Source organism: Pollachius pollachius (assembly GCF_949987615.1).
Source record: "Pollachius pollachius genome assembly, chromosome: 17".
NCBI lineage: Eukaryota > Metazoa > Chordata > Actinopteri > Gadiformes > Gadidae > Pollachius > Pollachius pollachius.
This window is the reverse complement of record NC_136950.1, coordinates 14,988,410-15,014,515: the sequence shown is the minus strand read 5'-3', so window position 1 is coordinate 15,014,515 and position 26,106 is coordinate 14,988,410. Positions and strand designations below refer to the sequence as shown.

Genomic DNA, 26,106 nt, shown 5'->3' with positions numbered 1-26,106 from the left:
CTCAACGACTCGCCGCTCAAAGTCTGTATTTTTTTTCTCCCCAAAACCAAATCGAATGGTCTCAAGCTGTGCTGTGAGTTCGACCTCTGACCTCTAGCATTGACCTCAAACAAAAGCACACGACGTCCCACACGTTACCTCTCACATCAAAAAGGGAAATATGAAAAAACAAAATAAAAACAACACAAGTCAAAACGTATGAACAAAAACAAAACGATGAACGCAGGACGCGAGACACATCGCTGCGGAGACGGTAGCAAAAAAATCCAAAAGCCTCGTTCCCGAAAACGAATGGTATGACAGAGACGAAAAAACAAATACCTAAATATAGTCATAAAAAAAAAATATGACATTGACCGTTTTCCACAAAACCGCATGGTCCGACGTAAACAGAACACGACAACAACGATAACAGAGGAGAGGTTCAATGTAAACGAATGATGGTTCTTAGCTGCAGAGCACCACCGCGCCCCGCTTCAAGCGGAGAGGGGGGGGGGGGGGGCGACGGAGGGACAAGGGGGAGGCCTGAGGCGGAGAGAGAGACAACACCAGGCCATCGCAACACTTGCATATCTCCGCAGACTCTTGGTTGGGCCACGCCCACCCTCATATCCCCCCCTTCTCAAACTCCACTGGCCTCTTTTCTCTCCCCCCCACCTTAGACCACCCTGCCGCCACCCTCCCGCCCCCCCGTTCCTCCAGCGTGACTCCTGGGGGCTACGACAGGATGGTGGTGATGAAGTCGTGGAACCTCTTGGAGTATTGCTCCGGGTTCACCGTGGAGATCTCCGCTCCGGCCTGCAGGTGGTGCAAGGGAGCAACACACACACACACAAATACAGACACACACACACACACACACACACACACACACACACACACACACACACGCACACAGACACACATGCAGAGCCAGATTGTCAACAGTTTGTTTTCTTTTAACGAGAGCAAATAAAGAGCAATAACTAACCTTGTTTTACGTCGTTTAACTAAACAGCAACAGTATAAAACACTGAGTAACTTGGAACATGACGGAGTGCATGCAGAAATCGCATCCTGGCTGAAACTAAAAAATTGAAAAGCAACAAATACATTCTTCATCTTTACACTCAGACGACCCTTTTTATCCAAAGGAGACTGGAGTACAGACAGAACTAGGTCAACGTCCACGTTCACACAACGACAAACAAACCAGAGCCGGAGCCGAACCGGCGAGAGGAAGCCACATAAGACACGCACCCCGTGTTTGACGGTCTTGGCGGCGTGCGCAGCCTTCTTCTTGGCGTCGTAGTGCTGCAAGATGTCTATGACGGCCATGAAGTACACCTCCTTCCGGGGAGCGCCTGTGAAGCACAACCAGAGCACACACGACGTGACAAACCACACGCCATGACAAACCCCCTCGCGCTGACGACGACGGTGATGACGTGAACGCCCGTCCACCCCAGGAAGTGATGCGGTGCCAACCATGACAGAAGCACCTCGCTGCAGTCGTTTGAACTCGCAAGCACTGCCAGCGAAACTGTCAAGCCTTTCATAGGGAGCTTCCGGAATGATAAATGTTTTTCTTCCTTTCTCTTTCATAGTGGAAGTGAAATGACATGAACATCAGCTTTAAAAATTGTGACTCGGCCAAAGCAGAAGTGCAAGAAAAACCCTGACACACTTCTGCTTCTCCCGGTTTTGCACAACCAACCACACACAGAAGAATATTGCTTGATAAAAGCACAGCGAGGGATTCAAGGCTTGAAGAGTTGAACCGTCGCGCTCCTAACTGCCGTCGTTCCTGAGCTTCACATGAATCCCTCGACAACTGCGGCGGCGAACGCGACTCACCGTCGTTGCTCTTGATTGCGTAGACGTCGATGGTGGGGTCGAACTCGCCGGGCGACAGCGGCTTGGTGCTGTCCAGCGTGTTGCTGGGGCTGTCGGGCGGCGTGCCCACGCCGCCGTCGCTCTCGCCGTCGTCCTCGCCCTCGTTGTCCTCGCTCTCTACCTCCTCCTGCTCGGCCCGCTCCACGTCGTGGATGCCCACCAGCAGGCTGTAGTCCATCAGCTTGAGCAGGGCCAGGAACTGCAGGGGGGAGAGGAGGAGGTGGTGGTGGTTAAGGTGGTGGTGGTGGTGGTGTGACCGTGGGTTGAAGGACAGAGCAAGTAGGAGGGTGTAGAGTGTGAAGAGAGGACGAATGGATCATAGGGAATAGCAGGCACAGTGAATGAAAGATTGAGGATTTCTATAGGTTTTCGAGGCCTTGTATAGTATAAAAACCTACAACTCTTGTACCAATAGCTTGAAGATTTACAAAGACAGCTGTGATAGGACTCCTAGCTTCTAGGGGTTGGCCTAGGATTTCTTCAGGGAATCCAATCATATAACTTTGTTTCTATGATGGTTACAATTCTAGAAGTAATTCAAGGTTTAGTATCATTACAGTAGGCAGGAATTACCCCAAACTAAAGGTCAAACTTAACACAACATGACTTCCTCTTCCTTTGCGCTAGCAGTAGGAAACTCCGATAATCCCGGCCATCCTCAAGGCCAGGCGTAATGCGGCGTACCAACCTCCACGTCTTTTCTCAGCTTCTCCATGAACATCTTCTTGTTCTCGTCGTCGATGTGGATCTTCTGCCCGTCGTTGATGAAGTCGTTGTCCTTGTAGGTGGGCAGCTCCTTAGCCTGAACATTGGGGTGAGGCGTAGAGAGCAGCACGACCAGATAAACAACCAGCACACCACAGACCCCAGGGCCGCTGATGGGGAGCGGCAGCAGAACCGGGCAGTGGGGGGGGAAGGGGGGGGGCCGGGGATCGTCATCATTGTTACTGACGAGGGTCCCCACAGAATACCGGGATTTGGCTTTTCTGGATTGAAAAGGTGCGTCCCTTCCACCAAGTCCCAACGAGAACGGTCAAATTATATAAAAGGGACTTTTGCTGTGGTTGAAGCCCTTCCAAGACCTCTGAGAAGCGATCAGTTCAAATAGTGATTATATGTTCAGACTAAAATATATAATATATAATAGTTAAACAGCATTCTACATTTTGACATGTCTGAAGGGATTTGGTGGCAAACTTGGAAACGGGTTTGTCAACAAGCGTGACCAATCAATGAGACAGAAACAAAGTCTCAGCCATAAGAAGAATAGCCCCACTGGAATGTGACTGAGGGCAGTTTTGGTGTGGGGCTGCTAACCCAGAGGCGACGTTCACCATGACCATTCCAATTGCAAACCGGAAATATTTCCATCCATAGTTTTGCGGATGAGTGGTCGATCCTGCATGTTGAGACAACCCGTGGGACATGAGAGAGGTCTGGGCCTGTGGTTGGTTAGACACGGCTGCCCCCGCTTCAGAACAAACATCAGACATGTGCTTACGAGGAGGAGGAGGTCAAGGCAGGCCAGGCTGCCCTGACCCCAAAGCAGTATATTCACCGTAGAAAAGCATGCCGCATGCAAACCTTAGGCAGCAAATGCCTAAGGATTGATTTTAAAAACACACCGAAAAAAAACACACACTCCGTTGCATGACATGCTGCGCAAAGACTTCAACATTGAACATACAGGAGTAAGAACATTTTGTAGTCATGGCCATGGTTTGTAGATATGGATGCATTTTCACAGTGGGAAAGTAGCATTTTAAAAGACAATTTACACCTCATGGCCAGATCCTCTCTAGTAATAGCATAAACAAGTCCAACCACCATCCCTGTTTTCTATGTGGTACTTTGCTTGGAGTAATTCATCCCACTGACACATTAAAATGCTGTGGGGAAACCAGGCTCTGGTTATTTGCATAAACAAATGTGTTTTCCACGCCTTCGGAAATGTTCTAACAGTGCAGTGGAAAGTGGTACAGGTGCAGTATTTAGAGGAGTTTTAGAGTAGCACTGCCTGGCCCCTATAATCCCCTTAGGTTTCATTCTACTTCTAAAGTTATTCATTACATGCTGCCATACCAGCAACGGCCTAGAGGTGGCAGATGTGGGAGGAAGGAGAGGGGACATAACTCCTGAGGTACTGAGCAAGTATTGGAGAGGAAATGATGTAACGGGACAGCAGCAGCAGCAGCAGCAACAGCAGTTTGGCTACCAAAGTGTTTCTATGGCAGCGAAAGGCGCAGCAACACACAAAATAGCACTCTGCAACAGGATGAGCTGACACGACACATACATACACAGACACAAACACGTACAGAAACTTAACGCACACTTTCTCAGAGACAGAGAACGAAAACACACCGGTCCTGACCTGAGCACATATATATTAACAGACATGGACCTTTAATCTGCTTAAAAAGATGTGATGCGCAACTCAGATGAAATGCATGTGAGACGTTAAATGAAATTGGGATGCAACTGAAGGGCAAACATAATGCTTTCACATTTCCTACTGTGAATAAGATGGCTCCCCCCCCCCCCCATAATCTAAAACGACATGGTCGTACGCTTTACATATTTCCATTCACCCTTTGTTTAACCAGTATTTTTGACTGCCATCTACATAATGCATAATGTGTATCAATTCAAGCTCACATTTTTCATTTTCATGTATGAGTATTATTTATTAGAATGATATGTCTGATATGCCCGATGTAAACAATCTAGGCCTAGGAAATTAAAACATTTCCAATTTGGGAAGTAAATATAAGTAGATCATTTCAAGTGATTTTCCTTGTATAATGCAGTATAAATAACGGACAAAGGGGATGATGTGCAATATATGTGAATAGAAATGCAGCATTACCCTTTCTGAAGTAAATGTCCATCTGTGGCCCAAATCCACAATACAATTCTTAGAACTTTACCTAAGCTTCTTACACATCTGACCAATGTTCAATTTAATCCATTTGTCGTTTCAACAAAATTGAGATTTCCTCACTGGGAAATGTATACATAACTTATGTATTTTAAAAATGAAGATAAGAACATTTCCTGCTTAACATTTGATCAGAACAAAACATACATTTCATTTGAATAAACATGAAGTCAAGTATTGTTCAAACTACATGGACTCTTTCTCCTAACCGCCTGCTAGGTAGTCCATACCATATCGCCTGGCATGTCAGTGACTTCCTGTGCGCACATCACCGACTTCCTGCCATAGATTCGGCTTCATCATCTAAATGTGACAACTGAGTGTTGGTGCTTTGCGTGGCAATGGCAAGAAAGAAAACGAAAAAGACAGGAAAAGACAAAAGTAAGAAAGAAGGACAGAGTGGTGATGTGTCCGGTCGAGATGTAGTGTGACAGAAACACAGAGAACATACTTTCTCATCTCTTTGCCGTCCCTTACGCCCTCTACCTTACGGTGACTCATAATGACTGGAGTTTCCCGAGGAAATGCACGTCACACAATTTATCCTGAATGCAATATGCAGAATTCCAAGTATTCATACAGAACACGTTCATACAGAACAGGTTCATTCTGTTGTGAAATCAAACATTGTAATGTAATCAGATTAGGAGATTTCTCTGTGTTTGATGCTCAATGAGGCTCACGGTTAGGCCAGTGTTCAACAGCTCCTGGCCGAAAGATTCCAGGTTCGAACCCCCAACCAGCCACACCAAGATAATAACACGACAATTATAAATCTATATATATCCACAATTCCCATTAACAAGCCGGCAGAGAGCCGCCGTGTGAGCACCTATTTAAGATATTCACACCGCGCGCTCTTCCTCTTTTCGGAGGCTAGCGTTTGCCTTACTAGTTCACACGCAGGGGGCCCTTCGCCCTCCCAGGGGCGGAGGAGCTTCCTTTCATCGAGTCAATGGTAAGAATCTGGGTCAGCCGCCAGCACGGCTTCTTGCTTTATGGGACCACGCCAACGCAGGGCTCTGTGATGGAGGAGTGTACATAATGAATGCCGCCGGGTGCGTGAGATCCAGGCGTACGACGGACCGTGCTGGATGTTTCTTTGTGTTCCAAGGGTTGAAACACATTGCGAGTGGGACCGTGTGCGTGTGTGCGTGTGTGTGCGTGTGGTCTATAAGCTACTGCTATGAATGTGAACGTGGTATTTAAACACCGATGCTATAAGGAGAGTAACGTAAAGGTTTCATATCCTCTTGTACAGCATAGTGCATGTAGTGTACAGCATTTGTACAAAGTTTGTATTTATTTTAAGGGATTTGGCCGGTTTGCACAGACCCCAGGTTAATTGTCATCTATCTCCAGATGTCAATCTGCCAGGATTTTTGTTTTTCTCCAGGTGTAGACGCGTTCTAAAATCGGGAAGTCAATTGACATCCAGTCTATCCCAAACAAGTTTTTTATCAGACTACATAGCTGTATCTTGGTTTTGTCCAACCAATGTAAAAGTATGAACTTCCCTGACCAGGTAGCTCCTGTCTGTTTTTACACGCCACTGCACATGCACACAGACTGCCCATAGTGGCAGGGATAGTGGCAGCCTTTAGGCAGTCCAATAGTTCTGCATTCTGAGTGCAGAGCAACATTTTATTGAGTGGCTAGGGCAAGTGTAGGTGGGGTGTTTTTTTAACTGATTGGATGCTTAGTTTGTACTGCCATGCGTTGTTTAATCTTGTAAATTCTACTTTGAAGGGGTCAGGAAGATTCTTTTGAAAAGTTTCCTAACAGACTGCATTTTAAAGTTCTGTAGCAACCACCATGGAGGAATTGTGTTACATCAGAGTGTGATGCCCTCCGGGAAGATCCACACTTCAAACACAACCGCAGACAAAGCTGACTCACACAACAACCCCTTAGCAACAGAATACACTGAGCCAATCCCGGTGGTACTGACACAGTGGGTCTTTGGACCATAGAGGGTGGGCTGTGAACCAAGTGCGCTAGTTTCTCACAGGGTTCACACACACCAACCCCAAGTTCTCGCCCATTGCAACCTCTCACCTCGCTTGAAACCATCGCCACTTCCTCCCCAGCAACGTCCGTCTCTTAAAGATTGCCGTTGAGCGACAGGTTCCACAAAGAATAACAATAATAACATGCACCGAAATGACCCACAAAAAGGACGTTGCCATCGGTAAGACTTTGCAAAAAACGTAAAGGGTGCGTGTGAATGGGATGGAGAGTGTGGGCGGAGTCATTCATGGCATGTGGCGGACGGAATAAGATCCATTCGTTGCAACAGGTAACAAAAACGCAACGAAAAGAAGATGAGCATAAAATAAAAAAATAAAGAGGTGCTTTCTTTTTTGTAGATCATGCCTGGTATAATATGAGCCCTGGTTCGCTTACATCTCTTACGTGTTTCATTGCGCAGTAAAAGCGCGTGGCAATCCGCAGTGTTTGCAGCCTTTGCTGAACGTTGCCAGATTTGGGCCGCGGGGGCACGTCCTCTGGGGGGCGCGGCTGCTAGAGAAGGAGGAGGAGGGGGGGGGGGAGGAGGAGGAGTTGGGGTGGGTGGTGGGGGGGGCGGAAAGGAGAGAAGAAGGAAGAGAAGGAGGGAGGAAGGAAGTTGGAAGTAACAGCAAAGTGTTTTAGGAAATAAAGAAATATATATGTTTATATATATTTACATATTACAGTGCATAGTTTTACTTTTTGAAGAAATATCGGGTCCTTGGCTCAGTGAAACTTTTGACACTTTCTCTGATTCTCGTGAACCTCACTGCTGAAGGATCGGTCGGATGGCCGCTGGATGCTACGGCTAAGGTTTGCAGAGAGCTGTCCATTCAATGACAGACTCAAAGACGATGCTAAGATTCTTTTTTTTTTTATAGGTTGAGTTTATCTTGCATGTAGCATCGTTGAATAGCAGAAACATCTACACCCGTTTCAGGAAGGCATCTAGCCATCATGTAGGGCTCCCGATAGGGCTAAGCAAGCCTACTACCATGGATTACACTAAGGGGAGGGAGTGCTTGAAGAAGCTAGAGAGAGAGTCCAACGCTATGCTACACTAATTAGCATTCTATGAACCTGCTCATCGAGTACACAAAGCAAGGAAAATAAAGACACGCGCCCCAGAGCCTGGAACATAAAGCAGGTTGTCCTGAGGAACTAAAGGGCAGCGTGAAGCAGATCTCACACCATCTCACACCACCTGAGTGGGAAGCCAAGCGCCCTCCCACCAGAGAGACCAGCCGGTGTTGGTGTGATGGGCCCATGGAGAGTAAACAAGAGCAGATAAACAAGGTAGTGGGGGGGAGGGGGGGGGGGGTAACATAAGGCCACCGAGCCGGAAACCTGGCGAAGACGCAGGTGCTACGTCACAAGGCCAGGGGCGGCGTTAGCTAATTAAGAACATGCAAATGTGAGAAAGGTCACCGGCCGATGGCACTGCAAAGACACAAACTACAAGAAACTAGCCGTTAAAGCTAGCTGTGATCAAAGGCCCAAACTTAGGCTAAATATATGGTTTAGTTATCAAACCACTTATGTGAATAGAGTATGGCACAAATGAAATAATAACAGGCAGAAACTATCAATATCTATTTCAATATCAAGATATTAAGCCAGCAATCCGACATTGTTTTTTGAGAGAACCCGGTCTACATTCTTGCACGGGTTCGGCAGTTATCTTAAAAAGACCAACAACAGAAACCAAGGACTACGTTTCATGTGAAAAGAGGAAAAAGAAAGAAGACATGTCTTATGAGAGTAGGACAGGACCAGAGACGTGCAGTACACTGATGTGTGTGTGTCGATCCACACCACAGTGTGTGTTAGAAGTGATGGGCCTGGGGGTGGAGTACGAAGATGTAAAACAACACTACGTGTACCATGCAGACGCATGCATCAAGAGGGGTGGCTCATGCAGAACAAGGAAGAAAACACCGCCGTGCTCGTCGACTGTGTGTGCCGAACGATTTTTGACACACACTCAACTTGATAATCATATACACCCAATACATGAACAATGGTCAATAGACCTCATTCCCTTTAAGCATACAAAGACTTTCTCCCTTTCTAACTGTATTCGTGCTTCTCGTTTATGTGCACACGTAAAGTGTTCTTAAATAGCTATATGTAGATCAAGAACCACTGTAGGCATAAGCATCGGTAGTTGGCCTTAGTGAAGACCAATGTATATTTGTCTTAGTCCTTGTTTGTCAGTAAATAGTGCTTCACACACAACCACACCCACACACCAACAGTTGACTTGAAAGAGGTTACACCTCAGTCACACTTGTGCTTAATCCTCTTGTAGCCTGCGCACTGTGACCCTCCTCCACGCTCTGCTATATTTAGATGTGGGAGAGGGTTTGCCCGTCACGGCCCACAGATTGGTGCCCCCCAGAAGAAGCATCCCAGATCAGGTCCTGGTGGAAAGATCGGGCCCCGCCGGCTCAAATTATAGGACGGCTAATTTAGGCCTACTGTTCTCTGAGGTTCAGCCAAGTTTCACACTTAAGACCGCTAGACATGCACACGTGCACAGGCACACTCACTCACTCATGCACGCACGCACACACACACTCAGCGACGCATTCACTCATTCATGCGCAGGACAAGTGACTCAGCTATTTTTCAGTGCCGTCAGCCCCGACACTGGTGTTCCAACATCTGATAATTTAGGGCTATGTCTCGTTGTTTCCAACCCTCGCTACGACCAAAGTGCTCTAAAAACTGAAAGAGCCACAGGCCGTTTGAAACACTCGAGTAAGAAACCGACCGATCCTCTACTTAAGGAGAGCGATGGAATATAATAGAAACAATCAGAATATAAATAGAATTGGTCCTTTTGATAGACAGATCTTTCTCCAAACAGAGGGCACAAGGAAAGCTCCCTCAGCTGCCAGGACGAACACGCCCAATCCGAATGCAAACGGTCGACACAGATACACACAACATCGCGCGCACACACACACACACACACACACACACACACACACACACACACAAAAAAAACCCTCTGGAGTACAGAGGCTTAGCCGTGGTTGAATAGGAAAACTCATAGACACATAATCCAGACACAGACACGTCATGAAGCCTCAGTCTCTCTCACACACACACACACACACAAACACACAGGCAGCGAGCAGGGAGCCTGACGGGGGTGGGGGGGGGGGGCGTGGGGCACTGCAGCAGCTGTGGGAGACTGAGAAGGAGGCAAGCAAAAACTAAAAAAACACAAACACACATAAATCACGTGCGGTGGGTGCGCAGGGGTGTGTGTTTGTGGGGGGGGGGGGATGTATATGTGATGAGTTGGGTTCCAAATTAAAAGAAAATGAAGATTTCTGCAATTGTGGTCACCCCCCAAAAAAGGCACACAAACCTCTAAACCGTAGAACATAAAAATCAAGCAAACGACAACATATTATTGTCGGCCGCTGAGGGTACGCACATGGCGGGGTCAGAACCTTGATCGTTTGTTTGAAACGGTTCTTGCCAACTGAGATGTGAAATCAATCATCCATCGTCAATGGGTCATGAGTGACGGGTTCACCTCTAAGCCGTCTAAGTGCGTGCCTGCGTGCGTGAATGAACCCGTCCCAGACTTGTGACTATACCTTCTCCTTATCGCTGGCTTCTCTTGCAACAGTAGAACCCTTGAAAAGAAAAGACAAGCACACAGATTAGTCGTCTTAGCATTCTCTATATCAAAACGATGAGAGCTTCTGTGAGCATCTAGAGATTCTGCCAAGGGCTGGGCAATCCTTCAAGATGATCGCCTATCGTCTTTTAATGGTATAGACTTCGACTTATGGTGATACCCAGGTTTCAAGAATAAATGAATAACGATGAGAAGATATGCCCTTAAAATGATCAAATATAAGGTTTAAAGAATCAGAGAGATAAGCAAACTAGTTTTAGTCAGAAACCATACTTAAAATTTCCATATAGCTCAACGTAATCCCCATTCTTAAGTCTAACAACTGAGTGCAGTTTGACTGTTAAGGATGGTATTCTGATTTCATAAGCATGTCTCTGTCAAAGTCATTAATGTTAAATTAACCTATCCATAATCATCTAGACAAAAAACATTTCTCCCATAAAATCGCCCAGCCTTAATTCCACCCCCTTCTCTTCAAGTCACACTGCGTTAGCACTGTTAGCACGTCGTTAGCGCTACCATCATCCTCCTTTACCTTCAGGTCGTACTTCTTGTAGACGGAGAGGCGGTGCGAGAAGACGTTGCGCGTGACGATCATGTACGTCTCGTCGCCGTCCACCGTCAGCCGGTACATCCCCAGGAACTGAGGCAGCAGCGTGTTGCCATGACACTCCACGATGAACTACGGCGACGGACACGAGAAGCGGGCGTCAATACAATGACCCCTGGTTATTGATCACCCCGTCTGGCCTTTTCCCCCTTGTTTTCAGTTTTCAGTGCACGTTGTACAGAGATGGTTGGGGGGGAAAAGGGATTGATTTCCTGCAGGTGATTATGTTGTCACACTACAGGGGGATTGAGAGTATGTGTGTCCATTGACATCCCTGCAATGTTTGCATTTTGTACACTCCAAGGTCACACATAAGTAGCCAAAGCAGTACTATTTAGTGACTGTAACAGACACCTTCATCCAAAGCGAATTAGTGAATTCAGATAAATGTCGCTTGAGAGCAGATCCCCTATCTGCTGTCTGACAGGCTGCAGACATTGGGGATCGAACCCACAACCTTTCCGGGTAAGAGTTAAAACACGGAATAATCCTTCCCCATGCATTCATTCTCAATGTTTGCCATTTTGATTACAGCAAGGGTAATAATTATAATTTGTACGACAGCAAGTAAGAGTAGGGGAAGTAGCAGTAACGGTAGTAAAAGTGAAGTACAGAAGAATCATTGGTCGCTGGGGTAATGGCCGATGCGAACCCACCTGGTGGTACTTCTTGAGGATGTTGTGCATCTCGGCCACGTCCTCGCCGGTGATGGTCTTGATGACGTAGCGCTTGTCGTAGGAGGTGTGGAAGCGGGCGCCGCTCCGCCCTTGGGACTCGCTGTTCAATGGCGCGCTCCGCGTCAGAGAGTTCTGCCAGCCAATCAGAAGAGAGAAAACACCAGGAGCGTGAGGCTCCACAGGGGGCAAGCATTGCGCTGCTGCGTCCTGATGCGATCCTGATGTTAACATTTTTTTTTTATATATACTGTGGGTTTGCGTTCCCCTCTATACAGTGTATAGACGCAGGAGTTAAGACAGGCTGACTGCTGGCTCCATTGTTAATAGAGCTCACAATTCTATATTAATGTCTATATTTTATACATCAATGTCACACAAGACAATAAAACATCTCCATATATATTATAGCCAACATTGTCATTATTGGAAGTTTATAAACCTTGTTTAGATCTTCTTTCAACCGTTCCATTCCTTTTTTGTATATCTGGCAGAGCCAGTGTCCAAAATCCCTCCAAATTAAATAGAATACCCAGCCCTCAGTTTGCCTTTGCATGGTGAGGGTAACAAAATACGTAAGCGCCTCAAACGACAACAAGCAGATGGACACTCGCAGGTAACCAGTGCACTACAAGGTGTTTACTACAAGTGCAGCGGAGGATCTTACTCACAGGAAAGCCCAGTTCCACTTTCCTGTTAAGACTTGAGCCATGCGGCTGTCACATGATGAGGTAAAACTAACAATCTTCAGAAGAAAAGTGGGGGCTATTCATATTTTCCATCTCCTCAATTAGCACACAAGGTGCTTCACACTTTGTTCCAACTCTTCCTCCAGTGTACACGGAGAACCAAGGTTAGTTGAACACAAAGGAGTAAAGAGGGCTATGAAGAACACAGTAATTCATAAGGTGCAAGTTATTAGTCAATCCACAGAGGAATTGAAGTAGCAATTACTGCTGTCTCTCCTCGCGCGAAGTGAACTTGTTTATTCATGGACATAAGATTGTCTCGAGGAGGCATGAATTACCCTGCTGATAAAGTGCACAATTATTGCAACTATTATCATTTTGCTGTGAACATAATAATATCGTCACCAAACTTAACTTGAAAGAAAAATGTGGCAGGTATACAATAAATACACACACATACTGTAAACATTATATGCATACATTTATGCATGCAGGGTGCATACGCATACGTTTCCATGTTCATACCAGTTCCACAAGATCTCACTATACATCACCCCTTTGAGCCAGATCTCAGTAATACCATTCCTTTCACATGTACAGCAGATCATATTCAGTAGAGGCTCTGCGACATGAAAGAGCAAGTAAATATCTCCATGGACTTCCACGCAACAGCTCAAACGTTGGGTCTGGTCTCGCTTGTCCTCTCACCAGCGATGGTCCTATGTTTGGCCCACCAGATGGGATCTGACCCCAGGCCTGCTGCACAGCTGAACCTCCAGACAGACACATCCCTCACACACACACACACACACACACACATGCTGCACACAGGTCCGAGCAACAAAGCAACATGATCCAACATGTGTAGTCCCTATCCCCCACTTTCACGCTATGCTGCTTTCGGTTCAACACCGCCCACTCTCCCACACATCTTCTCCGTGCCAGGACATCTAGTTTTTTGGGAAAGCACAAAACGACAAAGCCCGCGTTGTCTTCCGTTTGAGCCGAGGAACAACACATGGGGAAGGACGCAGGTTCTTAAAAAACCTCTGTGAGGCACGCTCACCACTGCTTCAGAGGCTTACGTGGATGTGTTTTGGTTCAACTTATTTTGGGTAGGGGAGAGGAGCAGTGAAAGTAGTGGTGGAGGTGGACAGCCGAGCCCATGATCTCATCGTGCTACACGGCCGACTAGTCCTGACCCACGAGCAGGGGGAGCGACCCTCTGATCTCCACAACTGACCTGACCAGAAACCAACAAATCGTGGCTTCCACCTTGACATTGTCAAAGTCAGGCCGAGACTCTTTGATGCAAACTCCCCACCCCCCCAAACGCCAAACGCCCACTGACCACAGCCAGCCGAAGCCCAATGTAAACAGGGGAGTGGGACAGCTGCACTGAACTGGGACACACTGACCTCCGTGGGCTGCCAACTCACAGCCTGTCCTGGGAATAGGGATTTACCAAGGAAGAGAGCTTGTGAGGGAGTATCAAGGAAGGAATCGACCAGAACAAATAGGGGGACAGAGAAAGAAGACAGAGAGAGAGAGAGATAGAGCAGAGACTGTGGAGCAACTAGACAACGATTTGCCGAGGTCCAGCATTAAAGGGCAAAAGCATGACGCGCACGGACAATCTTTACATGTGTGTGTATCTGAGTTCATGCATCTGTGCTCGTCCTCACCTGAAAGTCCTGATCATCGATGCCAAATCTTTCGCGCAGATTGCGGAACACCAGAGGGCAGTACTCCTTGAACTTAAAATGGCTTGGCATGTTTTCCCTGTAAGTACATGTATAGTCGACTTGATTACAAAAAGGAATTGAGAAAGCCTCTCAGCTGATAACAGCCTTCGTTCAACGTGAAACACATCATATGAAAGTAGGTTGTACTAGGAGATCTCCAACACCCTTTTACATTTGTGGTAGATGCACTCGGCAGAATCGATATGTCCTTTAACAGCTAATAACGGATATTGCTTTTAGTGTATTTCATAACAACCAATATATCAATCCAGGAGAAACCACAGCAACCTACTTGTTGAAGAGGTGGTTGTCCACTTTAATCTTGGAGTAGGCCTTGAAGTCATCTGGCATGAGCATGATAGGAATCTGGACATGGCTTAGCTCGTTTATCTGGAAAAGGAGGAAAAAATGGAGAAGGGGAGCATGAGAGATGCAATCAAGAACAGTATGTCAAAAAAAAAAAAGAAAATGTAGAAAATGTTTTAGTATTCTGTCAGTCACACAGTGTCTGAGACTGTATTAACTGGGAGATCCATTTTAAATTAATTTTCATACATTTGCAATGATTTGTTTTCATGAATTCATAATGATGTGCAACTCTGGCCATAACATTTATTTATTTATTATCACGCAGAAGAGAATACTGGCAGATGTTTAATAAATTGATTTCTAGTCTTGAGGATATGATTGTTTTAAATGTTTTGTAGCAGCACCTAATAAGAAGATCCTGAAATACATCTTGTGACGTGTTGACAAAACATTTTTCAATATGCACCATTACACTCTCACAGAAGTTCATGTTTCAACAAAATGAAACTACTTCTGCTTTGGCAAATGGTTCACCTCGGACAATTCAGTTTCACAATATGTTACCAATTGTTTCCAAATTACCCAATGCATGTTCCAGCCAAGCAGAACCAGGATCATTTAAATTATTTCATATCTAGCTACTACTAATGCTAAAATATTTTTGTCCATAGTGCTAATAAAACCGAAAATAAAAATAAACACTCATAACCGGACAAGGCGAGGCCGAACCGAGGGGTTTACATAGGTCATTAATAGCTCCCAACACCTAGGTTGCAGAGCAGATTACACCGCAGAGGTTTCCAATTACTGTTGGCAAGCACAGCACACACTGCTGTAATGCTTTGCTCTGCTGCTTTTTACCACAGCGACTCATCACTACTATCCCAACAGGACACATAGGATCCCAAAATTAGGGACTAGACCTTAGTGGTAAGTTAGCCAGGTCTGTGCAATTTTGTAAATGCACCCACGCTCAAAACTAAACTTTCAAAACTGTCTCTGGACATGAGCAGTCCTGCACATTCTGCTTTGTAACCTTCTCACAGGTTCCCTAGAGGGTCTACAAATGATGGATGATAGAGGAGGAAAGGGGGAGGGGGCAGTAGTGAACTGAAACTACCATAGTAAAAGAAAAAGAAAACATACAGCAGAAATATATTCTTTTGCCATTTTCTTTACGTAGGTGCCCCTAACTGAATGCATTCAAACATCTGCATTGAAAAGCCGCTGCGTTCATTGGCAATCTGTTGATAGAAACAAGCATGGTCCCACTTTAATTGTTTGAGGGTAGCAGATACACCGGTGATTAAATAAATAAATCGATATCCTCCAGAACCTCTTCCATCACTTTCAGGTTAAATTAAAAAGGAAAAAAAGTCAGTTGGTGAACTGCACTTGCATTCGAGTGCCAAGTGAGCTTTTAGCTCGGCATTCCTCACAGCCAATTTGGTTCTGCATGGGACAAGTGGGGCTATCACATCACTGTTGCAACAGCTGCTTTAGAAGATGGTGCCAATACTTTGGCAGTCGGGGACGCACCGAGGGCTTGTAATGCTGCAGGAGCTCCGCAGCAGATGGTGTGGGACAGGGGCATGAGCACGACCGACTGCCTGACTGACTGAATTGACTGACTGATCATGAAAGCATCTGTCGTATACGTCGGAGGGGTTGTGCTTAGTCCTTTAGAAGCAGTGTAAACGTTGCATTAGAAGAACATGTATGTATGTAATCTCGAGTGCGATAAAGACTTGCGGCAAAACGTGCAGTGTATTTACTTTACGTTTAAGAATCAGGTTTGCTTTATATCTAGCCGTATGGCTGCCAAAACTCCAACTGATTGGATGACCTTGGAAGACCACCAAGCTGATCTCGGTGCCGAAGAAGTCTTATAATGCAACGTAGGTGCTACATGTGCACAATTTTATGGTTTTATCTAATAGAGTGTTTGCAGTCTATTGTTTCCCTCTTTTAGCAAATTTAGATGCAATTTTCCTAGGATTCCTTCACAATATTGTCTTCAAGGAGTCCAACTCGAAATATTATTTTCTAAAGCCAGAATTGTGCATAATTAATTACACTGAAGTCGTCATCAAGCAAGCTCCTCAGAGGCGGAGCACTTTAAGGGAGCAGTCCCTAGGTCTTTGGTTCCCCTAGGCTACATTACAAGTGCAGAATGAAATGGAAAGAGAAAGGGAAAACTAACCAATGCTGACGAGTGACAACTCTAGAATGGGAGTGACCAGACGATTCAAGTGGCCGCTTGTCATATCTAGGCATCTCATCATAGTGACCTGGTGTGACAGGCGTCAATGTCACAGTCAAGCTGTGGATGCAATGCATTCTGGGTACTAGGCGCTCCATAGGGAGATGTCACCTGAACAACAACGCTTTGTTTCACAGAGAGCGAAAGGCAGAGACAATGACTGGTGTTACCACATCCATCTACAAACAGCCTCACATAAAGAAAAAGGCTGAATCGTATAGTACATACACAATAATAATATATTACCTATATCTACATGCTAATGCAAATATTAATGATATATATTAACTATTTATAAACCTAATTATTATTATTACATTTTAATTACACATTTATACTCAAAATTTCCTCTCGTTATACAGGGATATGATGGAGGACACATCAGGTTTCAAAATTAAGTGAGAAAGCACAACATCCCATGGCATTGTGCCAGACACGAGTTCCATTACATTGTTGTGGAGCAACACACTATAATGATCTCCACTAGTCCAAAAGAAAGAAGTCAGGAACTTCTCAGAACACTGCTCTTGATAACAATAATTAGATGTCACATGGAAAAGTACTAGTTCTAAGACTGCAGCGTACAGCCTAGTCTACAAATAATAGATCAGATGTAAGCATCAAACAAAAGACAACACTATTTTCACTTCATCTGCCATTCCTAGATGGATCTAAAGCCATCTCCAACTCAAAAGAGGGTACATGACCAACCACTGAATAGCTTTTATATGCCCCATACAAGAGGAATGTATAAGCAAGAACTGCTATGGAAATAATAACAATATGGTTGACTACAGTAAAATAAAATGATCTCTGAAGATCCTTTCTGAAGCAAATTAAAACTCCTTGTGCCGTTAGACTCTGCAAATCACACGTTCTCTTGTCTTATCTAAGGGGCAACCGTGATATCCTTCCCCGCTTGAGGGCTTCTTAAGTACGCCTCTTGAGTTGTGTTTAAGTCTTTAGCCGACATAAACCCTAATCTCCCTTGCAGCTATCAGCCCCCCACCCCCCCAACCCCAACCCAGCCAAGTTTAACACCACTACGTCCTGTTTGTTGCAATAGTGACTAAGACAGGTTTTCCGGCCTCAAAGTTGAGCGAGCGCGAGTGGTGGCTTGGTCGGACAGGAAGGCGGTGTGTGCGATTGTGTGAGAGTGTGTGTAGTAAGCATGCTCCGTCAGCAGCGTGGAAAGAGCACTATCTCACCCGACGCTGAGGGATTGATGCTTCCCCATAGGGCCGCGCTGATACGATTGTGTTGAAATAAGAGCGCAGTAATATGGAGGCTAAACGAATGAGCTTTTACTTTTCAGTTCCGAGGGGAACTGGGTTGGCCCCGTACCTAGTTGCGGTGTGCCTCTACCTTGATAAGCTGTTAGGCAACAACAGGGCCATAGATAGAAAGGTACATGGTAGAATTATTTTAAGGTCCTCTTCGTTGTGAAAATGCACCCAGGTCACCGACCCTAAAAGTAAATGATCAATGTGAATAAGGATAACATTAGAAGTAGTCATAACCAAGTAATAATTCCACTAAATCTTTATAGAATCTTACAGGAGAGACATATGCCCCGAATTAACAGAAGGAGGGTTGGGGAATCTAGTTGTGACATAGACTGGATTTGATGAGACGGTTGACGTTGTCCGTCCATCTACCCATAATCATAATAGACAAACAGCTGCACCACTGTAAAGGAAGTGCTGATTCAAAGCTGCGGGCACAATCTGTTGACCGATCTTGTTGAAGTATAGGCTAACTTAGCCCTAATTCAACTCTCCCCATGCTTCGAACAGTCTGTCTGGTAATCATAAAAATGCAATTCCAGAAAAAAGCTTGCTGGTTCAGGCGTTCACAAAGTTCTCATTTCCTGTTCTATTAAGCAAGTTAATAGAACTGTTTTGCTGGCTATATCTGCAGTTTCTATCACAAAACCCCTACCGTTTAAGTCACAATATGACTTCACCATGAAGTCGTAATAATACGCCACATGGGCTGCAGCACAACGCTGGACTCCATTCTATATCCATTCCAAGCCACCTTAAGCTGGGCTCAACCTCAACATGATCAAATGTTAAGGAACACATTCTGAGAGCAATTGAATTGTGTGGAGTTTATCGAGCCGGGACTTGACCTTCCGTGTTGTCCGACAATGCCATTACATCATTCCTCTATGTTGTCGCGCCTGGACTATTCAATGCAGGTTGCAATGTGGATACACCCTGCATAAAAGAGAAATGTCGCCCCTTCCTATCAAACCCTCTACTGCCTACACAGCAGAAGAATGGTGAGGTGGGTGTGGATGTGAAACACAGCTACGATGAGGAACAAAGTCACAGGACAGAGTCACTCAGAACAGGGGGTTTCTCATTTGAAAGGTAAAATTAATATTCTAAAAAGTAAAAGACCACTCTTCAGATTAGTGTTGGAAAAAAAATCCATGTTTTCCAAATTAAGATTAACACTTAAAAAGTGTTTGAATATCATACTGAAGTATCATTTCAATTCAGTATACAAATGTATGAACAAAGGGTCTCATTAACTACAGTGATACTCCCGCAACTCATGTTAAGCTTACTGTGTGTGTGTGCGTGTGTCCACAGCTGCCTGATGTATCCAATCTTTATTGGGATTGCAAAGACCTGCAGGATCAAAAGCATGGCCCAAACAACATTGTATTGTTGACTCAGGTATTAATAGTGGATCCTCAGAAGGAGATGAAGTTCAAGATGTGGGGCAATGAGGTTGCTTTCACATAAAAACGTTTCTGTCAACCTCTGTTGCATAATGGGGCGAACAGGTTTTAAAACACATACATCATGGTATCACCCTATCACAATCACACTTCCAATGCATATTCAAATACATATTGTGCAACCATGTGCTTGTGACAATGACTTGAATCACAGTGACAACCGACTGCTTATTATGCTCCAGTCCAGAGATAGTTTGCTTTCTGCGCGAGGCTGAATTCAGTCAAACCCAACATTAGCAGACAACTGCAGCCGCCAATTCAATTTTCCCCTGCATATGTGCATGAACCGATTAGGATTTATGAACAAATAAAGTCAGGCCTACAAAATGAGGACGTCATCGTCAGCACCTCCTACACACACTAGCCTCCCATTCAGCCTCCAACAGCAGTGTTGAATAGGACAAGAGAGAAAGGGGGCCCCAGCAGAAGACATAGCCCTCCAGCAACAGAAATCATTAGCATGCAGCATACTACATACCACAAGCACCCTTGTCTTCAGATGTGTTTAAACGTGCACATGCGCGCCTGTGTGTGTATCCAGTAACCACATTTTGGTGTGTGCGTCAATAACTCTCTTAGGGTTACCTTTTTCATCAGGGACTAATGTTTTTTCCGTTGTCAATGGTAACATCTTAAACAGGTCCATCAACAAGCTGTTTTGGCTAGTCATTTCTACCAGAAATAAATGCAGCGGTGGCCTATTAGTGAAATTCAAAACTACAAGAGGAATACCCTGCAATTCCATTGCGACATGTTTAAAAAGGTGCAGACCTTTGCAGCTAATGTACAGCCACGCCTGGGGTAGAACTGTGTCAGACTGACTGCCATGATGAGAAACTAGGTCTTACGTGAGCTGAGCCAGTGCCAGTCTTCTGTTCTTCTTACCCATATTCATCACATATTAGCTTTAGGTTGATCCACTGGATATTTATAGAATCCCCTATTATGCAATCAAAAAGACATAGTCACAGCTTACTGTGAGTCAGAGAAAGAGGTAAAGGGAAAGAGGGTGAGAGTGCGAGAGGGAGAGAGAGAAAACTCAGCAAAAGCTTGCCAGATATAATGAAAGAATCTGGCAGATGACGGTTTAGATGAGTTATGAATGTCGATAAACAGCAGCTAGATAGAATGACAAGACCCAGCCACTCTGTGCAACACAAAAGGGCCATTTAATTCAAACTAAAATCTAGGATCGACATTCTTACTTTAACAGCCCACCACTACTCACTACCTTCAATGATCAGTGCTTGCTAATGAACCCGTCTTTGATGACCAGGTCCACTGGATGGGTTAGAGAAGGAGGGGAAACCTGACAGCAGGTCAAACGCAGGAGCCAACAAGCTGATTGTTAGGATTATATGGTAGATGCCCTAAGCCTGTGTTTAAGCCCACCAATGAGTGACAGTGCCACACAGAAAACTGACCCAACAGTAGCATCCATTCTGACATGTTTTTTTTCCTCCCAGTGCGGCACTCAAAAAAAGCACACTGAGCCCCATAGTTTTTTGAGTCAGTGCAACAACATGGAAATATTTCCCGATGAAGTCTGACAAATCTCTAAAATAACATTCAGACCATTCCCACATACACTTGTGACCCGTGTTGGAGGCAAGGCATTTGGGCTTAATTGTGATAAATTGACCATTGTGCAACCATTTCTGCAACAAAGGTACCCCGTTTCCTATGGTATGTAGGAAGCCATTCCACAGTAGCAGACCGCTCGCTGCAACAGAGGGAAAGTTGAACCTCATTCTGAGCTGTTTGGAGACGCTTTATACATATAGCGCTTTCAGCTGGAGGGTCCATCCATACACAGCGGAAATTGTTCTACTTGGCAGGTTAATTTTTCACAGTGAATGTTTGTAGGGGTCATATGCTTTGATGACTCATTAAAGCTTAGCTCAGCACTGTGTTCCATTTTCCACTCTGGTTTGGTTTAGTTAACATTCTGGTGTTGGCGCAAAATCAACTGGTGTTTGCGTAATACAATCACTTTCAACAGATCACAAATTTGTTGTGTTATTGGAGGGTAAATGTATTTATTCCATAGGTCCTTATAGCGCAGAGGAAGAATAGCATTTGCTTGTGATATAACATTGTAATAAAAATAAAATTAGGTTTGTGTGTGCCATATCCAATAAGACATGACACTCAAATTATAACAGGGAAGAATACATGTTCACACATTTCACACTGTGCAGAGAAAACATGAGATCAATTATTTAATTAATTAATTAATGTATTTATAGCAACAGAGGATTTACTGTCGCTTTCCAACAAGACTGGGACCAATTCATAATCACTGTATCGTCATCCAATTTCACAGAATGCAATGTTTATGTGTCTGGCTGCCGACAAAACAAGAATCCCCATATGGCACTGGTTTGCTGAATCTATTTCAGTACTGCAGACTTAAATCCTGAGTGTTCAACCTTAGCTTACTCTGGAGGTCAATGCTTCACATAGCCAAATGATAGTAATATCTATTACAAAACAATAACACAAATATTTAAAAATCATAAATATATCTAGAGAACAATGGTATTTGGGCTCTACACAGGTTAAAGGGGTATTAGAGTCACTGCCCCAGGTGTCATACTATAGAAACATAGGGCAATGACCTGCAGAGGAATGGCTCGGGGCCAAATTAAGGAAGCTGTATTGAGAGAGAGTAGCTGAGGGATGACGCACAGGTATGTCAATTCACAGCCTAGTCTTTCTCCATAGTAGGAACTGGTGAGCCAATGAATACGGTGGTTTCTTCACAATTCCATGTAGGCTCACCTCCTAGGCCTCAAGAGTTTACAGCTTGGGATTGCTATTGAAACATTATTCTTTTCCACATCACTTACGCATGCCTGTTGAACAGTGCCAGCCCTCTACAAGTCTGTATTAATGGTATTAATGGCAAAGTGTCAAGCAATGTTAATTAGTCAGCTGCTCCATTATGGCATTAAAGTCTTAATAGTAAGCAGCTTCTGATTTTAAAGCTTCCGACAAGCAAGGCCATGAGTACAAAACATAGCGGTATTGTCGGAATTTTGAAATTTGGCAGTATTCCAAAACAGTGATGAAACACGTGCACATGCCTGAAACAATCCCTTGTTTTGACTTCTGACTGTTTAAGCTCTCCCGTAGTGTCAGCGGTTAACAATCATGTAGCCGCAACGCCATGCAACGCCATGGACCGGTTCCATACGTCATTGGTCCCCCAGCCACAGCAGCGATAGGGGGGGGACAGTTGTAGCAAAGTCCAAGATCCCCGGGCGTCTGTATTTCCACAGGTCTGTGACCCCGCTTTAACAAGCGTTCCATGACTTCTGGGCAACTTACACTCAAGTGTCACATGGTTAATATGCCCATTCAAAAAAAAGAACAAACCTTCAACCAAGGCAAACGGTAGTTTGCAGCCCAAAAGAAATCCCACGCTGAACAAGTATTACAGTTGTTGGTGGCCTGGCATCGAAAGAACTACGGTACAAGCAAACGATCACCATAGCTGAAGCAGGCATGGTAGTGAGGGGCATGAGGGAATATGGTGGAGGACCCCTTGGTCTGTGTTATGCAATCAAAGAGAATAGTTTGAACATGTTGCGCTGCTGAAATTTACAAAGGATTGTATTCCTCAAAAGTCTGGTGTGTTATGGGCCATGCAGCTGGAGTTGATTGCCAATATATGCTTATAAGCAAAACAACATTTTGGTCTGCACCACAAGTGCCAATGAAGCAATACTTAAAAGTGCCAAACGGTGATTAAACATCCAGATCAAACACCATTTAAAAATCGACCTAATCTATCTGCTTGGGGAACCTCTGCTTTTCGTACAACTTTCGGTAGGGAAATATTCTTGACAACAAGAAGTGTTGAAATTATGCTTAGTTCTCCAATAAATCCATAGGGCAGTGTTGTAATGTTACTAGGCCTAAATCAAACATGCAGTGTGTACTTCTGTAAATAAAACCAGGGATCTACAAAAGCGATAAACAAGAAGCAGTCTTTACATCTAATGCACTTAGATTAACTATAAGAGACATATTCAATGCATCTAAACTAAGAGCAGGTCAGTGTGTTAAATTGTTATGAATCCTTTGTAAAATCCTGGCATAGTAATTGCAAATGATGCGGTCAGTGTTTTTTTCATTTTGCATGCAAGAACCAATGCTGCAATAACATAAACTATACATTTAAAGAAATTACAATAAGAAAAGGCAATAGCATATAGTGTATATATTATAGCCATGTTTACAGGATTGGTTGTCTGTTTTCCAAAAAGGAAGGTTAAGGTGGTGTTTTAACTTTAAGGATCTTTTGCACATTGGATTTTTTTCCGACGAGGAAGGGGCATTGGCGCTTGAAATAAATATTTGGATCCATTCTGCCTGAGTGGTAGCCCTGTGTCCGTGTTTAGCAAGGAAGAGACAGTGAGTAGAGATAAGCTCTTTTGCATGGAAAAATGACAGGGTCCGGGCCGAGGAGCTTATCCTACATATGCACAACAGGAAGCCAAAGAAGAATCTCTAATACGCGCACATCTTTTAACGAACCCGTCGAAATCATTCATAATGAATTACAGTTTATACAAGTCGGACCCGCGTTTAATTAACAAATCACCAAGTCAAATATAGACCGTGAGAAGCTGCGATCACACGGTCACGGTCGTATTTGCATTTGAACACGGTGCAGCCTTATGACAGCAGCAGTCAAGTTAGATGGGTCTGTCAACAGCTGTACCACTGTATCCAGAAGCCGACTAGAGGGTATGGATAGGCTTAATGTTTGGCTTTCTAAAACACCGCCATGCAAAATACGTTGGAACACGGATTGACTTACCGAATGGTTGACACCCCACATCACCACGCTGAGCAGAGGGTCGCTGGCACGAAAAAGCTTCACTTTTTGGGCAACGAAGTGTTTCTTCTTTGTCTTCGTTTTACTCGCAATAGATGCGACAATAGCACTCGCCGAAGCCATCTTTCAGAGCAGTAAAATGTGTGCTTATTGAGCCCGTATAGAATATCGTTCCGTGACTTTTTGTCTTTCTACCGCGGGGAATGACCACCAGCTCCCGTCTCAACGAATAGAGACACTATTCATTCAGCCAACTAGCTATTACAAGTGTCCTGATTTGTGTTTAATCCGACCTTTCCTCACTGGCGCTATGCCCCTATCCAGACAAACTAGAATCCAATCTACTTCGGCTAATACGGCCCTTTTTACGTTCGTTGAACCGCTCGCCACTTCACTCCAGTCCACATCACAAGTCACCGCTTCCTTCCTCGACTTGTCTCAGGGCTCTCAGCAGCCGAGCGAGGCGAGCCACCCTCCGAGTGGCCGTTAGCCAAGGCAGATAGCCACACAGCTAATCACCGGGATGCAAAATATTACAGTATTTTTTTTAATCACACCGAGAACCCCCTATGGAAGTAACGATTACAACGTAGACACTGATGCATGTACTCTAATTATGCTCAGACTACAGCCTAAAAGCGCCATAGAGATTGCTACCATTACGGTAGCGCCAATCCGATCCTCACTGTTGCCTGACCTTCGATAGCAAGCAAGCTAGCCCGTGAGATGAATGACGGCTACGGAGACACCGAGAGCACTTCACCGCGCAGTCCTTGCAGCTGGAAAAGCTCCGTTCATCAGCTAGCTAAGCTAACCTACTAGCCGCTACAGCTAGCCAACGTTTAAGCGCTCGTCACGTTGCGTATTGGAGGTCAGTCCACAGAGCTCCCTGACTGTCTATTGCGCTGAAGGTATCTGGCTTCGCCCGGTCGCTATTAAAACGTTACGAGACATATCTAGTACTAACAGCTCTATCCGCAACAGCTAAATCCCGAGCCCTTTGCGTGTGTGGCTGTCAACTGACAGCTCGACGGAGGGGAGGTGACAGCCTGCGTTCCCTCGTGCACATAGAGCCGACGTGCTGTTTCTCTCGCTCTGATTCGCTGACGCCCACCCCCCGCCCCTCCCTCCTCCCTCCTCTCTCCCCTCCCTCCTCTCTCCCCTCCTTCGCACACACACACACACACACACACACACACACACACACACGCGCGCGCGCGCGCACACACACACACGCACAAACACACACGCATACACACACATGCGTAAACACATGCATAAACACACATGCATACGCACATGCATACGCACACACGAACACATACACACGCACAGACGCATGCATGCACGAACGCACACACTTCAGCGCGCGCAATACCATTCAGTGTCATTTGAAAAGCTCAACAATTTCAGTATCGGATTCCATTTGAGACAATATTAAATAAAAGGCTATGAAATATATAAATTAGGCTATAAAGAGATACAAATACATAAATACGTTTTTATTTTGAAAATTACGTTTTTTATGACTTTTACTTATTTCAGGACACCTTTATTTCATTATTCCACATTGTATTTTATTTCATAATGCCCCATTTAGTTATTTAATGCCCCACTTATTTCATAAAGCCACATTTCCATATTCAAATGAGGGGACATCTTGGACATCTTCCAAACTAACGGTGCTCAATTAGTCTCAAACAATTAAAGACTTCGACATCCATG

The 26,106-nt window shown here is 44.8% G+C and overlaps 1 protein-coding gene across 1 annotated transcript; it reads right to left on the bottom strand.

The window, feature by feature from the left end:
- Positions 1 to 444: 444 nt before the first annotated feature.
- Positions 445 to 25,396, bottom strand: pip4k2aa (phosphatidylinositol-5-phosphate 4-kinase, type II, alpha a). The gene is made up of 10 exons (XM_079754896.1): positions 24,364 to 25,396; positions 14,498 to 14,595; positions 14,146 to 14,242; positions 11,754 to 11,906; positions 11,023 to 11,169; positions 10,444 to 10,482; positions 2,564 to 2,677; positions 1,837 to 2,074; positions 1,240 to 1,343; positions 445 to 798 (listed from the first exon to the last, which is right to left on the bottom strand). The coding sequence occupies exons 1-10, from the start codon at positions 24,502 to 24,504 to the stop codon at positions 718 to 720; spliced, it is 1,212 nt and encodes a 403-aa protein (XP_079611022.1). The 5' UTR covers positions 24,505 to 25,396; the 3' UTR covers positions 445 to 717.
- Between the last annotated feature and the right edge of the window lie 710 nt (positions 25,397 to 26,106).